The sequence below is a fragment of the Aptenodytes patagonicus genome, chromosome 2 (assembly GCF_965638725.1).
Source record: "Aptenodytes patagonicus chromosome 2, bAptPat1.pri.cur, whole genome shotgun sequence".
In the NCBI taxonomy this organism is placed as follows: Eukaryota; Metazoa; Chordata; class Aves; order Sphenisciformes; family Spheniscidae; genus Aptenodytes; species Aptenodytes patagonicus.
The window spans coordinates 123,956,101-123,971,581 of NC_134950.1; the positions used below are offsets into that span (position 1 = coordinate 123,956,101).

At 38.9% G+C, this 15,481-nt stretch overlaps 1 protein-coding gene across 3 annotated transcripts in view; it reads right to left on the reverse strand.

Annotated features, from left to right (window-relative positions):
- The window catches only part of NEK11 (NIMA related kinase 11), a 110,452-nt gene that overhangs the window by 18,305 nt on the left and 76,666 nt on the right, over nucleotides 1-15,481 (reverse strand). For all 3 annotated transcript variants that reach the window (XM_076331068.1, XM_076331069.1, XM_076331070.1), the window contains 3 exons: nucleotides 13,679-13,803; nucleotides 7,833-7,893; nucleotides 912-1,008 (listed from right to left, as the gene is read on the reverse strand). In XM_076331068.1, the coding sequence (XP_076187183.1) occupies nucleotides 912-1,008; nucleotides 7,833-7,893; nucleotides 13,679-13,803 (283 nt within the window). The remainder of the gene's footprint in view (nucleotides 1-911; nucleotides 1,009-7,832; nucleotides 7,894-13,678; nucleotides 13,804-15,481) is intronic.

Genomic DNA, 15,481 nt, shown 5'->3' on the forward strand with positions numbered 1-15,481 from the left:
TTGCATTCATTTTCTTCAGGGGATTCACTTAAATAACTACTAGTATTAACTATTTGAACTTATTTGTATTCTGATAACATCCACCATATTGTTGGCACTGTCCACCCACACAAGAGAAAACTGCCCTTTTTTAAAGACTTCACAATCTGAGATCAGTTGAATGTTGCAATACTGCAAAGAAAATTTGAGTTCAGAAACAACACATAGCATTATGATTATCAGATCAGTACCTAAATTAGGGTGCAATAAATCTTGGAAGGCCAGAAATTACTGAATCAAGATAAAAGCTCAAGATACGTTAATCAGTACATTCTAGAAAGGAAGCACAGGTCTTTGTTTTAAGACACTGAAATCTTTATTAATAAAGCTGGGGTTTCAATGATGCTGAAAGCAATTAGACAATGAGTTTCAAAGGGAGCTGCACATGTAAATTCCTGTGTCTCATTTGAAAATCCCAGCCAACAGCAGCAATCATGTTTGGTTTAAATCATCATATCATCATGGGAAACAAATCCATTAGTCTTTCATTCCAGGCAAGAATGAAGTGTGGGTGAGGGAGCAAACATGGTGGGAACATGGGTATCTGCAGGTGATTTATGCGCATGTGCTGAGCTAATAAAGAAAGCAAAGTTCAGAACGACACAGACAGCAGTGAAGGCAAACTATATCCTGGAAGGATGACAGTGATTGTGCAGATTACGAGAAAACAATCAGAAGTGACAGCCAACCTTCATCCTCTGTGGAGGCAAGTAGCATCCAGTCTGTAAAGAATACCTTACCATCCACTTCTTTTTGCTGAAGGGATTTTTTGGGGTGGGGAAACAACACATGATTTTCTTTGCTGTGTTCTGCAGTTTTTCAAATCCATCCTCTTTGCCTGAATATTGGTAACACATAAATATGCTACTTACTCCCTCATGCGTTTCAGTTTGGTCTCAGCCATAGTGCTGTTGAGAGCTCTGAATCCCTGGGGCACCCCTGGAGACACTCCGGTGACAGTCCCCGAGCCTACAAATCAATGCACAGACACATAACCTTATTCACCTTCATCTCCAAGCTCTATTGCAGAGTCAAGGGCAGTCAGAAGGAGGAAGACTATTCCTGTTTCTCACAAGGTAGTGCCACATTAATTAAAGATTAATTAGATTATTAAATGCACATTAAGGGCAACTCCTTTCTGAGGGACAAGTAGATTTATAGTTTAAAGGCACCAGAATTGTAACAACAATTTTCCTTCTGTGTAGCGTACAGGGAATTACATTACAACAGAAAGAACAGTCACTTGAGGAAGTGCTGGGACAGATAAATAGTCAACAAAATGAAATTTGCTTAGACAATATGTATTTTCCTCCATTGTTCTTGCACTTATTTATAAGACTAAGAAGCTTCTTCCTAACAGGCAAGTCTCTCCTTTAGCTTGATCATTACTGTGAACTGAAAGTATTTAACTTATGACATCACTTTCCCCTTCAGATGAAGTTACTCTTTTTGTGTGTGTGTGTACATATATATAAACGTATCTGTATATGTAAATACAGATATATATATGTGAGAAATATACATATGCATATACACACATGCACATTCTTTCTGTTTACAGGCCTCGTGGGCTGTTGCAATATTTAAGGACCTAATGTTCACAGACCGCTGTGGTACTCATCTACAGGAACACAGAAGTGTTAATCACAGAGGACTGTCAGGGTTATCAGCTCAAATATCCTGCAATTTCATGTTGCCAGTCCATCATACCACACAAGTCCCTGCTTAACTTAAGGAATTTATTTATTTATTGCCCCTACTGCTCCCATTGCAAGACAATTCCAGAGCCTCACTGTGACCTGGTAGCTAAGATCTCTCCTCTAATTTCCCAGCAAAACTTCTTTATTGGCTAGTTCCTGCTCATTTTTCTCCTATGCCAGTCCTTTCCTTGGGCTTACTCAGTTCTTCCCTTCCCTTTTGCATACTCCTTTCATTTGTTTATAATTGGGAAAAAAAGATCCTACTTCAGCTTTCAATTTGCTAAGCCAAACAAAGCAGCTATTTTAGTTTCTTCTTGCAAAATATTTGGCATTAGAAATTCACTTCCCAAAAGAGGAGAACATATACCATGGTGGAACTACATCCTGCGTAAAATGTGTGGGCTGTGGCCAAGTTCTGAACAGACGCGGGAGGGCTCTGCCTAGGATATGAACAAGCCAAAAGTCACACAAACACGCTAGCACAATGCCTTGTCTAAATGAACACGCTCTCCCCTCCTAGCAGGGGTTTTTAGCTTGGACGCAGCTGGTGTTTAGTTTGGATTGCATTAACATTGATCACCTACAGCCAGAGGGAGCTTGCAGCTACCTTCCTGCTATGAGCAGTATAGACACCCCCAGAGAGTACTGAATGCTTCCCTGGAATGCATAATCATGGCTTTCCCAGGAGATAAGCTCCGATGTCTTACATGATTCTAGATCCTGATCATATAAGGTTGAATACCGAGATTAAAACTTTCTGTCATGAGGGACCCTACTGAATCGCTCACCGTAAGTGTCTGCCGGATTCAGAACTTTGCTGGATTCAGAAGATAGGAAGCAGGCATGGAGAGAGACCACAGAAGAAATGGATTTCCGACTGTTATCTGGCTACGGACAAATGATTTGACTTTTTGAAACATTTTCCTAACTTCTCTTTACACCTAATGACTCACAGTTGTCTGGTGCCTAAGTATTGCAACTGAGGTATAGTTAACATAGTTTAAAAGATGAAAAATGACAAGCTCCATTCTTACTAGCAACCAATAACTTCACCCATCAATGCAAAAAACATTTCCCGATCATTTACTGTAACACAACACATGCATATCCGTACATTTTTACATGGGGTCTGTAAGCATTCAATTACTTTAGCAGCGTTGGAAAATTCACCATCCTCAGGGTGGCCCTGAGGAAACCCCAAGCACTATGCAAAGCAATGCTCATGACTTACTGGGTGGTATGCTCCTCTTTGAGTTGGTGTAGAATTAAGGTCCAGATGTGGGGCTTTGGGCTTCGAAAGCAATAAAAAATTGACGCCCTGAGCACCAGTGGTCTAAGGCAAATATAATCTTTGCATTCTCTTAAGAAAGAGAACATTTAACCACAGGCCTCAGCTAAATCCTGGTATTACCAATATTACAGGATATATCATTGTAGTAAGAGCTCAGCATACTCTTTCCGCTTAGTGGGTTCAATCTATTTATTGCTACAATATCTCCTTCTCCTCCAACATTTCATTATTAAAGACATCCTTCTTGTTTTTTCTGGGATTTCAGGCTAAATAATTTGTACTTTGTCTACTCTCCACATTGGCAGTTGGCCAAGCAAAACTTATTCTCTACATGAAAACTAATATCTATCTTCCTCTCCATTAAAAATGATTTTCTGGGTACTATGAGGCAGCTGCAAGGACTACAGATTGTAGGATGCTGCAAAGGTGTGGTTAGTCATAAAAAAAATGAGTTCTCAGTGAAAACTGGTAAGAGCTTTTCATGTTGTTGCTACAAGCAGCCTCAAAAATTTTTCCTGGGGTGATTCATAACCCACACCAACTTCTATCTCAGAGGTATTTCCTTAGAAGCAGTTACTTGATTAACAATATATTTTGCACCCAGCTTTGAGCAGTTTGCCTAACCATACATCAACACAGAACAAGGAACTATGCTTCTTCAAAAAGTGGCCAGATAACTATTTGCATGTTTTATGCAATATATCATTCTTGATTCATTAAACAAAATCAAATGAAACAACAAGAGCACTGACTTGTCAAAACCAGGTACTGTGGCTTTCTAAATGTATTTCAAAGACAAATACTCTCCCAGCATCTAGCCTAGTACTGCAGAGAACAACATAGGGCAAAAGGGCAAAAGATCTTTGTCCTCTCAGGTCATGCAGCACCAATTTGGGGCTCTCACTGCATCCTTCTACTCTGTCGAAGGGAAGATGAAAGTATCTGTAGGGAAACAAATCCTCTGGTTGACATTTATTCACAGGTACTTACATTTAAAACAGGTGACTATGATTATCTGGTGAGACTTTTCATACATTATGGCCCAAAGGTATTCCTACCAACATTTCTGCTAACAACCCAATTATTGGTGATAGACATCTACTGCACCTCTTGGTAAGCCATTATGTGTTGTGAAGCTATTATCTCCACTGAATCATAGACTTCTGTTTGGATTTCGAATTTTTCTTCAGCTTTCACTGCTACATATGAGATCCTACAATGCCTTTTTCTACAAAGCTTTCTAAAAAGCTCCTTAGAATCAGATGTATTTTCCTGAGTTTACGAACAATACAAAGTGACCCAACTGCCTCTAACTTTCTCCTCCTTTAAGCTAAGCAGATTTAGTAAATTGTAAAACCAGTTTTTCAAACTTCCTTTCATTTTGCAGTTCTTTTCTGGGATCTTCCCAATTTTTCAAATTTTATCAGCATGGACTATCTTATTTCAAATATACTCCACATGGAGCTGTATAGCCAACCCAAAATGAGCCTTGTACCACACTAAAGCACTGGTATTCACAGTGACTCAGTGGGAAATCTTGATGAGAAAGCTCAGTTACTTCAAAAGTCCTTTTACCCTTCAGCAAGTACCCTTTTACCTCAGTATAAACTGGGGTTTATACCAAAGAAAATCCACCTGTGGAAAAACAATGTATATTTATTGCATCCTCTTTATCACAGCCCTTGCTGACATAAAAAAAGTTCTAGTTTTATTCTACTCAGATGTTCTCTAGCACCTGCTTGAAATGGCACATAATTTTTTCACAATACCTTTAACAATGAAAGACACTACAAGAAATTCTGGCCAGGCCAGATTTCTGCATCTGCCCTATTATTGCCATGAAATCCGTACTGTTTTCAGGAGTAGCTATTATAATGATGTTGTACCTCTGTAGCTCAATAATATGGTATTGCCACTGCTAGTACCAGGCCACACGCTTGGACCTGAGTTTGCAAGGCTTCAGGTGTTGTCTGAACTTGTCTTGACCTGCCAGGAACTTTGATTTAATTGCTTAAGCTGTAACAGCAGTTCTTCTAATGACCAGGTAGTTGTGGCTATTTTGTTTTATTTCCGCTTATTTTTGTATCGTACAACCCACATTTTTAGATGGATAGTAGTATTCTGTGCAGAATGACATATTTATAACTAACTTAAGTAAATTAATGTAGCGAAATACAGGCCTGGTACAACAGCTGATGCCTTGAAAAGTGGGGAAAAAGGATGAGGTGTAAAGGACTACGGGCATGGGATGACAAGAGGTGAGGCACAGGCTGGCACTGGCAATCCCATGCCTATAACCAAATTGCTAGTGATCAGTTAAAGAAATGCAGACCTGGAAGAGGACATAACTAGCTTTAGGGTGAACAAAGAGAACAAGTATCTAACTTATGTAAAATGCACCATATACAGAAAATTTTGATGTAACATGAATTTGCAGCCCAGTGAAGAAAAAGCAAGGTATAAATGAATGTTAGCAAACACATTAAAATGATCTCAACTGCAGCTTTGTAGCTTGACATTGGAAGAACTTAATCATAGAATGGTTTGGGTTGGAAGGAACCTCTAAAGGTCATCTAGTCCAACCCCCCTGCCATGGGCAGGGACATCTTCCACTAGATCAGGTTGCTCAGAGCCCCGTCCAACCTGACCTTGAATGTTTCCAGGGATGGGGCATCCACCACCTCTCTGGGCAACCTGTGCCAGTGTTTCACCATCCTCAGCGTAAAAAAACTTCTTCCTTATATCTAGTCTAAATCTACCCTCTTTTAGTTTAAAGCCATTCCCCCTTGTCCTGTCGCAACAGGCCCTGCTAAAAAGTTTGTCCCCGTCTTTCTTATAAGCCCCCTTTTAAGTATTGAAAGGCTGCTATAAAGTCTCCCTGGAGCCTTCTCCTTTCTAGGCTGAACCCCAACTCTTTCAGCCTTTCTTCACAGGAGAGGTGTTCCATCCCCCTGATCATTTTCATGGCCCTCTTCTGGACCTGCTCCAACAGGTCCGTGTCTTTCTTATGCTGAGGGCTCCAGAGCTGGACGCAGGACTCCAGGTGGGGTCTCACCAGAGCAGAGTAGAGGGGCAGAATCACCTCCCTCGACCTGCTGGCCACGCTGCTTTTGATGCAGCCCAGGATACGATTGGCCTTCTGGGCTGCGGGCGCACGTTGCTGCCTCATGTGCAGCTTTTCATCCACCAGTACCCCCAAGTCCTTCTCGGCAGGGCTGCTCTCAATCCCTTCATCCCCCAGCCTGTATTGATACTTAACTTAAAATAGTAAATGTTTAAACTTCCTCAGTGACACTGAGCATACAAAGATAAAAGGGACCCTAGCAGATTTCTCTCTTATTATCGTCACATATATTTGTTTGGAACAGAACATACAAACTTAATTACTAATTCAGCTTGGAGAAAGGTTTTAAGTTTCAGCACAGACTGGTCAGAGATTTTTTTAATTATTAAAGCACAATTTAATTCTTTAATATTATAAATTAAAAAGGCATCTTCTTGTTCTTAATACTGAAAGAAAAAGAAGAAGACAAGAGTCTCTTTAATACTAAAACTTTTTTAAAATACCACTGTCTGACTTTGGCTTATACTCTGGGTTTTTCCCAGAAGCCCTCAAGGCAATTCCTCTCTTTCATTAAAATAACAAAATATTGAACTATAGAGCTAAATTTTGTCCCTATTTCCACTTCTGCAAACCCACTGCAGACAATGATGCTGCAAATGCATAAATGAGTGCAGAATTTTAAGACTGTGGGATCTCTGTTAGTGTGAAGACAAACTGGACGTGAATGTTCCTTCCTCCAGTCCTAAGGATCCCCCTGACGTGGGACCCAGAAGGTGACCAGACGTGATTCAGTGGCTACAAGACTATGACTGCCACAGCTTTGATTACCCCCTTTCATCCTTTTTCTTCTTTGGTTCTCTCTTCCCATCAGTCCATGCTCATGAGTAGAGGTGAAACAGAACTCAGCACTAGAGGAACATCTACAAGGAGGATTTCCCAGGCTTCCCCTACATTCTCGTGTCAGAGCCACAAGATAATACTGAGTCAGGTTTATCCCGACTGGATGAGTGTAAGTGAGGCAGCTAAACAAGACTGTGGTTCCCATGGGAGCCTTTGGGAACTCCCCTGGGCTTTCATGCAACCCACACGCAGGCTGCTGCTGGCACAGTCCAACCCGGTGGTCTTCGAGGACAGTGACTATGCCAGCCTCAGTAAATAGCCTTCTTTCACTTAAGTTTTCTTTTTAGCTTTTAGGTAGAACATAAGAAACCAGGCTTTCAAACTCTAAATTTATAGCAAGAACTTGCAGGAGATTTTAGGATTAAATTGCAAGCTTAAATTCTCAGTCATTTTTCTGTGCCTGTAATGAGATACTGTAAAATAAAATCAATATTATCCAAACCTGGATCATCATTTTTAAAAAAAATTTTAAATATTTTAATTAATTTTCTGTTATTCTTACCAGTACTAGAAACCATAAAACAACCTACATATCCTTAAATACTTTCCTCCGGAGAAAAGATGGAAGAAGCCAAGTTTTTAAAAGCTTTTGTTATAACATTCCATGCTTCTGACCATCATGTTTTATGGCTCTATTATTTTCAACAAAAGCACATAACTTAAATATGCCTTTTCTTTTGGCATATTTATACTTCTCTGCAGTAGATTAAGGAAGCAATTTTCAATAAGATCACATTTTTTGAGTTATTTTGTTGCAAAATGGAAATAATTGGACTGTGATGAATACAGACTGCTAATAACTGCTTCCATTACATTTAAAGAAGAGATATCATCTTACCCAATGAGCTATTATTCAGGACACTCTCCAAATACTTGACCATTGCCTCAATATCACTGTCCTGTGGATAAATGAAATAAAGAATAGCATTAGTGTGAGCACAAACTTAAATATAAACACTATGTACAAGAGGTATGATCCCACAAACATAAAGGACATCACTTACACCAATGAGTGTCAACACTAGACTACAAAGGGTCTACATTGCTTAGTTTCTTCTCCTAAAACACCAGGCTTGGGAATGATGTTATATACAAACAATTGTTTACATCAGATTCCTTGCAGAACACAAGTGTGTAGAACAACTGTGCATGGAGTTTAAAAAAGGTATGTTTACTGTGGAGGGTGGTGTGCAATCTCTGAAAATACACCAGCATTTTATCATCGGTTAGTCCTGGAATATCTAAAACAATATTACATTGAAAAAGGCAAGTATGTACTTCTTAACTATGCCAGAATTTCTTATGCTTATGATAGCTGCCCACTGCAAATTAATACTCATGTTTCATGTAATTACATCTACTTACATATCTGGTAACAATGACTAATTGAAAAAATTTTAGTTAGGAAAAGATTTTAGCACTTTTCTATTTCAAGTATTCTGTTACCAGACAGACGATTAACAGTTTTGCCATGGTACCTTTCATGAGAAACGCTGTTTGTGTACACAGACAAAATTTAAAGATCTGGCCATTAGTCAATGATTGTGCTCCAGGAAGCAGATCACAATTTTGTTAAAGCCCAAGAGAAACTTGGTTTCTAGAAGCTGCTGCCACATCCCATTCGACAACATGGCATTTCTTGGCTATTTAAAACTGAAAGTCAAAATCTTGACCTTGCTGAAAAATCTGCCAAAAATCTGTATTTTAAAAAATATTGAGAAGCCTATGGTTTTAAAATTTAAAACATTGGAATAAAAAGAAACAATATTGACCTCAGCTTCTATAATGGACAATCTGCTTTATGTTTCTCTGTGATCTTACTCAAAATGCTCATTCTAAGTTTCTCAAACTGAGGAACTGCCAGTATACCTTAACAGGATAACAATAATTGTTGGCAGTGACTGTCAGCTGGTTATTGACCTTTCGGTGCAAGTGAGAGCTGTTATGGATGAGCATGATCTAACTTCTTATAACCCTAAGTTGTTTCATGAGCTTACATTTGAAACAGACTCTGCTTTTTTAGCTGAGGTTTGCAAGATGGGAATCAGCTTCTTGGTTGGCCATTTCAACAGATAACTCAAAGGCTCGTAGGTCTGAAGGAGCCTCTTTGCCCTTTTGGAGCAGCCTGTGGGGTCCTGGCTAGATAAAGTCAGCACCAGGGCTTCCAGTTCTGCAGCCCATCCAAAGCGCCTGAGTCACCTCAGATGACCAAGCTAATCTGAACCTGCCTAACTGGGGCTTTTGCCAGTAAAGTGCCCAGGAAATGCTACAGAATGCATTCTATTTATATATACAATATATATTGAATATTGAATTAAGACAGACTTAATATTACAGATATAATTTCTCTGTCTTTGTAAAAGAAAAAAGATCAAATGAATCTTTAGGACTTCATTAAAAAGTTATTAAATATTTTTCATTCAAAACAGAAAACTGAGATTAATTTTCTGCTAATATAAATTTGTAATTATTTTTATTTTCATTATCACTAACAGTTAACTGCAAATCTATAGACAGACAGACAAAAACATGGTAAATGGCCACATACAATATTAATACAATTGCTTTAATGAAACCTTTTTTTCTTTTTTATGGGATAAAGATTGTAATTCCCAAACCTTTGAATTCTCACAACAGGACATCATATTTACTCCAAGTATCACAACAGAGCTGGTTTTCTCTCATTACGCTGTAAGGCAAAAGATACACTTTCACCACTTTCATCACCACTGGTTTGCAAGGAAACTAGCTGTCTTAACTTGGCTATCTTGAAATAAAATTTCAGTGAGGAAGAGCATGTGGTTTTCACACAGTGGTAAATAGTTGAATAAATGGTTAATCAACTTACGCTGAGGTAGAAACTACCTGTGCCTTTTCTCCACTTGGGTTTAGCAATCCAAGAGGATTTCAGCTGTTTTATTTAATATGCTTATCTATTTAATGTATTTCTTTAATGTTTCTCTGTTTTGCAGAGAAAGCAGAGCCCTACAGAATAGGCAAGGGACTCTGACAGATGTGCAGAAGAGAGGCACTCTTACGCATAAGAGCCAGCGTGGATGAATGCTTGCACATTTCAAATTCAGAACGAACGAACGAACCCCTTTCTAACAAACAGCAACAGGCCATGCCAAGGCGCGTGTTAGGAATCCAGTGGAGCATTTTTTGGGTGACAGCACACAGACCACCCACAGCCGCTGGAGCTATGATAATTTATGCCAGCTGATTATCTGGTTTGACAATCTCAGAAGCGACCCAGAAATTGAAAATAGGAAGCTAATGTACCACATTAGTAAACTTTGTCATAATGAAGAGGGCAAATTTGTTATTACTGTCACTAAAAGAAAACACAAAGAACAAGGGGATAAACTGCAGTAAAAAAGCATCCATTAGCATCTCAGCTAAATCAAAGCCAATGAAAACTTCACTGTGCACTAACTTTTCAAGACGAAACCTCTCCTGAGCTTCATATTTTTAAATTTTTTTAGAAACAGTTTCTCATCCTCTTTCATGTTTTCCCCCTAATTAGAAACCAGTGTTCCTAGGAAAAAAGCATGTAGAAAAGAGCCATTGGCTTGAAGAGGTAGAGGTCTGGAAAAGTAATTGGCAAATTGCTGCTGGAAATCTGGCAATCTGCATTTCTGCTCCAAAAGAGAGGGACAAAGGACGCTAAACTCCAATGCTACAACCAAGATGAGAGGTCCAGATGTGCTTAGGGTCTGATATTGGTGGTAACTCCATATCCGCAACTGGACAATGTAGCTGAAAACACACAGGCTGTATTGAAAGATATCAACATGGGAAAAATAGCTGTCTCAGCTCCCATCCTAAACCTTTAAAATTATACCATTCCAGTGCCTAACTCTACCTTCTTAACTGAAGAGGTGTTGCATCCCACGTAAGGCCACTACTTCTCAGTCTGTCTTGACATCTGTGGGAGCCTAATATAGCTTGAATAAATAGCTCAGATCTCTTTCTACATCATGCACCCCAATTGCACCATCAATTAGATGACTTTTCTGACCCCATGCTACTGCATGAACATCAGAAAATTTTTTTTAATAGTTGTTTGAAGTAATGGGGTCACCAGGGAGCACCACCAGATGCAGCATTTCTGCACTCTCTGCACAGAAGTAACTAGTAAAGCAATCTTGGCATTGGAAAATTGAGAGATGTGCACAGATTAGGAAGGTAAATATCTTACAAGTCCTTATTCTGTGTTGCAGTAGAATGACTTCTTTATTAGCACACACCTCCAAAAGCTTAATTTATGAAGGTATTTTTGAAGAAAGGGTTTAAGAGTATGAATCCTATCATAGAAATAGGAGTAGGAGTTTTGGTATTAAGTAAATTACTGCAGAAGCAAACCCCTGCTATATACTATCAAGATCAAATCTATTCTGGTAGGATTTGAAGCTTATTATTAATACTGAGCATGATCCCACCTACCTTTGCGTGGGATTCATCTCACATAACTGTTGACATCCAGAATGAAGATGTCCCATGCATGCTAATAACTGTAGATCCCTTTATAATCACCAGAGAGAAAGAGGCACCTCTCAGCATATTCCATCTAACCTGCATTAGATGTTTACACCAAGATAACATTATTCCCTAAAATGCTTGCTTACTTCCCCTTACTGTACAGACTTTCCATTCAGTTAGTTCAGACATAGGTGTGCAGATTTGCACAGCTATGTTCAGTCTGCTTTGACCTCAGACTTACTGCAGAATTTTTCACTTGAGAAAGGGAAAATTGAAAATTTTGCTCACTTCCCAAGTAAAAGAAAAGGTGATTGTGTCAACACCCAGGAACACACTTCTGCTTTATCTAAGGTGCTGGGGTTCAACATGAGAAAAAAACACAGATAGACAATTAGTTTCTCTGATAGAGGAAGTCCTAAAAGGCAAATGGTCACAGGGGGTGCTTCCCAGTCAGTCTGAGCAGGCCAGTTCGAAGAGGGTTAATGCTCTGTGTGCACACAGACTGCTGGTAAAGCAAAGCCTCAGGGCCATCGGGGTTTGATTCAGACAAGAGGTGCCAGTGGGACAGCTCTTACAGCCCACGGTGACGGTTCTTGTCATCGCCGGATTCTGAGTCACCGCAAAATGAGGGAATGTTGCTGCTCAGATCTGACTGCCAACACCTAATTTATTCTGCATTATTGAGAAATCTATTTTTATCTTCTGCCCTTCATTAATTCTAAGCAGCAGTCTGCCTGTTCAAAAACACTATTGATTGACACTTAATGATACTGTCAATGAAAGTTGAATGAAAATTTCAAAAGGCGTTCTAAAAAGAAAAAAAATTATCTCAGAGTCTGATGAAAGCGAGCAATAATTTATTTTCGAGAGTATCTTGTGGTAGACTTTCTGGGCAACAGAGTGTTTGCATGTCCATGTGTTGTGAGTAAACACAGACCCAGCAAACTGAAAAAAAGCACTCTCTTAGACATTCCACTGATTTACAATTGACTAATAATTTCTTTGGACCAGTACTGTATAAACTGATCCTGAATTTTAAAACATCCTGTGTGTTTAGTTTGAAAGCTAGGAGGACATTTCTAGATCGAATGAAGCTATTTCCGAGTTTAACTGGTGAGAGAATTTCAGGACTCCCTGCTACCATGGTAGAAGTAGAGTTCTGATTTCTCACACAAACATTTTATTTTTGCCTTAAAAACTACATCTTAAAGAAGCTATTAGTTCAAAATTTTCAAAAATCGGTACAAGTTATTTATAATTTAGTGAAGAGTATTAGCATACGTGGTCAGTTCCCTAGAACGCAAAAGACTTCACACTCTGTTCTGCACAATTTGCGCATGAACTCAGAATAACATATATGATCCTAAGCAGAATCAGACAGTACCGTTTAGAGCCACTGTACGCAATACTTTAAGCTGGTGGCCCAGGGGAGAAACGATTGTTCCTGAATACCTTAGAAAGATCCATCTTCAGAACTGACTTGGGCGTTTAAGTTCATTGATTTCACTGAGACTTGATCACTGGAGACAAGATTCATCTCAGCTCATTTTGATCAGATCTAAATTAGGTGCCTTTTCCAATAATCTTCAACCTTCTTCACACTGCAATCCCCAAGACTTTCTTGTGGCAGCCTCACCTAATAAAGCTACTGTAAGCCTTTCAATAGTAAGTTTTCTCTTCACTGACACTTTCTGAGATTCTTGGGAAAGTCTACAGATTTGCTGCTCAAGTCTTGCAGTTTTTTAGGCTTACGGTTCATCACACTGTCCTAGAAAATATGTCTAATAGAGGCAGGAAGAAGTGGCAGCTAGAGGTGCCTATCTGTCCCTGGGAATTAGAGCTGGAACTTAGATTTTATGCGTGAAACATACTTTCAGCTTTAACTTAATTTACCCATAGCTAACACGTGAGAGAACCCCACTCTCGGTGTTTTACAGTCACAAGGAAGTTTACTGACAACAATCCGCCTTGTGGCATTCATGGAAGTGTCATCCTTAATCTTGAAGGAATGCAAGAATCTTTCTCATCAATGACTCAGCAGAATTACATATGCATACATACATAATTAATTCATGATATGGATACACACACACGTCCTAACAAAAACAAATTTCAGTAATGTCAGTAGGACAAAATCTTGGAAGGCGCTTACTTTTCCCATGAGCATCAAGCGTATACTGTTTTCCCAAAGGTGACATATACCTGGTGGTTTGTCTTAGAGACTGTCTGTGACGCTTCCACATCCTCCTCCTCTTCACTGCCTTCTGAACAGGATTCAAACTCATCATTATAATATTCTTCTGCAGTTTCTGGGTCTTCAGGGATCTCTAGAGGCAATTACAAGTTTAAAGTATATAGACAGACAATATGCATGATGTTAAAAAGATAAAATGGATTTTATACCACCCATGTTATGTCACTAGCAATGCATTCTGTAATTGAAATCAAGGGGTAGGTTCTCAGATTAAAATGTTCATCTTTGATGACATGATAAGCAGTGTTAAAGCTGTCCCTGGCAAAAAGTCAGACCATCATCATATGTAAATCAATGACTTCAAAGGATCTATATTGATTTTGGCCTGAAATCACTGAACCATAGAATAATTCAGGCTGGAAGGGACCTCATGGGATCATCTAGTAAAAGCAGGGTCAGCATTGAATTGAATCCAGCTTTCGTGAGCTGAAATTATGCCCCAGTTTGGTTTTCTCTAACACACATAACCTGTAGCAAATACAACTGCTAAGCTAAAATGGTAAATAATATATACCAGGCACATGTTTAAAAGATAAAAGAAATAAAACCTATATCTTTCTCCAAACTTTCCTGAAGCAAAAGCATAACAAAATAAAAGAAACTGGTGGAAAGTCAAGCTACGCATACCTGGGTGTTATGCTCTCTCAATTTGCTACTATCACAAGTTTTAGTAATAGCAGTGCAATATTAATATAGCCAATGAGCCCATGAAGTACAATAATTGTTACTAAAACTCAACATATTCATCACAGCATGAAAGACACCCCAGGCACTCCGCTCCGGGTGAAATCCTTCAGCATCCCAGACTCTGTAAGTAAGGAGTTAGTGAAACAGCTCGAGGCCTGACTGCACCTGCTTTGGCGAGCTGTCCTTTCTCAGCAGAAGCTCCTGAACATATGTTGAATTTTAAGCAGAGGCTGAACTGTGGTAACTATTTGAATAAAAAGCAGAATTCCCACTTTTCTAGACAGAAAGCTGCAAGGCAAAGAGTTGCCCACGGGAGACATGGGTCAGCAGCAGCAGACAAGGGAGCCCAGCTCGCCAGCCATCCCATCAGTAGCCCTAAGCATTCACGGAAAGATATACACCAGGAGAGCTAACCCCCATGCTTTGATTTTAGGCAGTCCCTTACTGACTTACCAAGATAAGTTACACCAAGCCCAGGAACAATATTTTTATGCTAAGAGTTTTCAAAAAGAAAATGTTTGGTATCCATCTTTGCCTGGTATTATTACAAGAAATGTTAGTTGAAGACAAAAACAGCTTAATATTCAGCTGCCATAAATCACCATAGTCCTAACTTTAGCTAATGCTGATTTCCACTATTCCCTCCAATTAAGTCTACCACTTTAAAGAAATATAAACTAACTTATCTTAAATATCACTGCATTGAAATAAATTAAATTCCAATAATATGCCATTAAAAATGCTTAACAGATTTTTATTTTATTTGTTTCATGTGGATAAACATAAACAAGGCAATACAATTAAAATCCATTAAAAGACATTGGAGTTTGGGCAGGAGGAATAATTCTAATCTTTAAGGCATAAGAAAGAGAAATGAGGAAAAAAGTGAAAATATTTACCTGCAGCACTAAGTGGTTGAAGCTCTCGTGTTGAGATATTATCTCTACTATCTACTATCTCCAGAGTATTTTAAAAAATACTTCCTTTTTTTATAAACTTGATTTACCTCCAAAATGCTGACACATTTTCACTCAGGTTTCTCTGTTTTAAGATATTTATGGAAC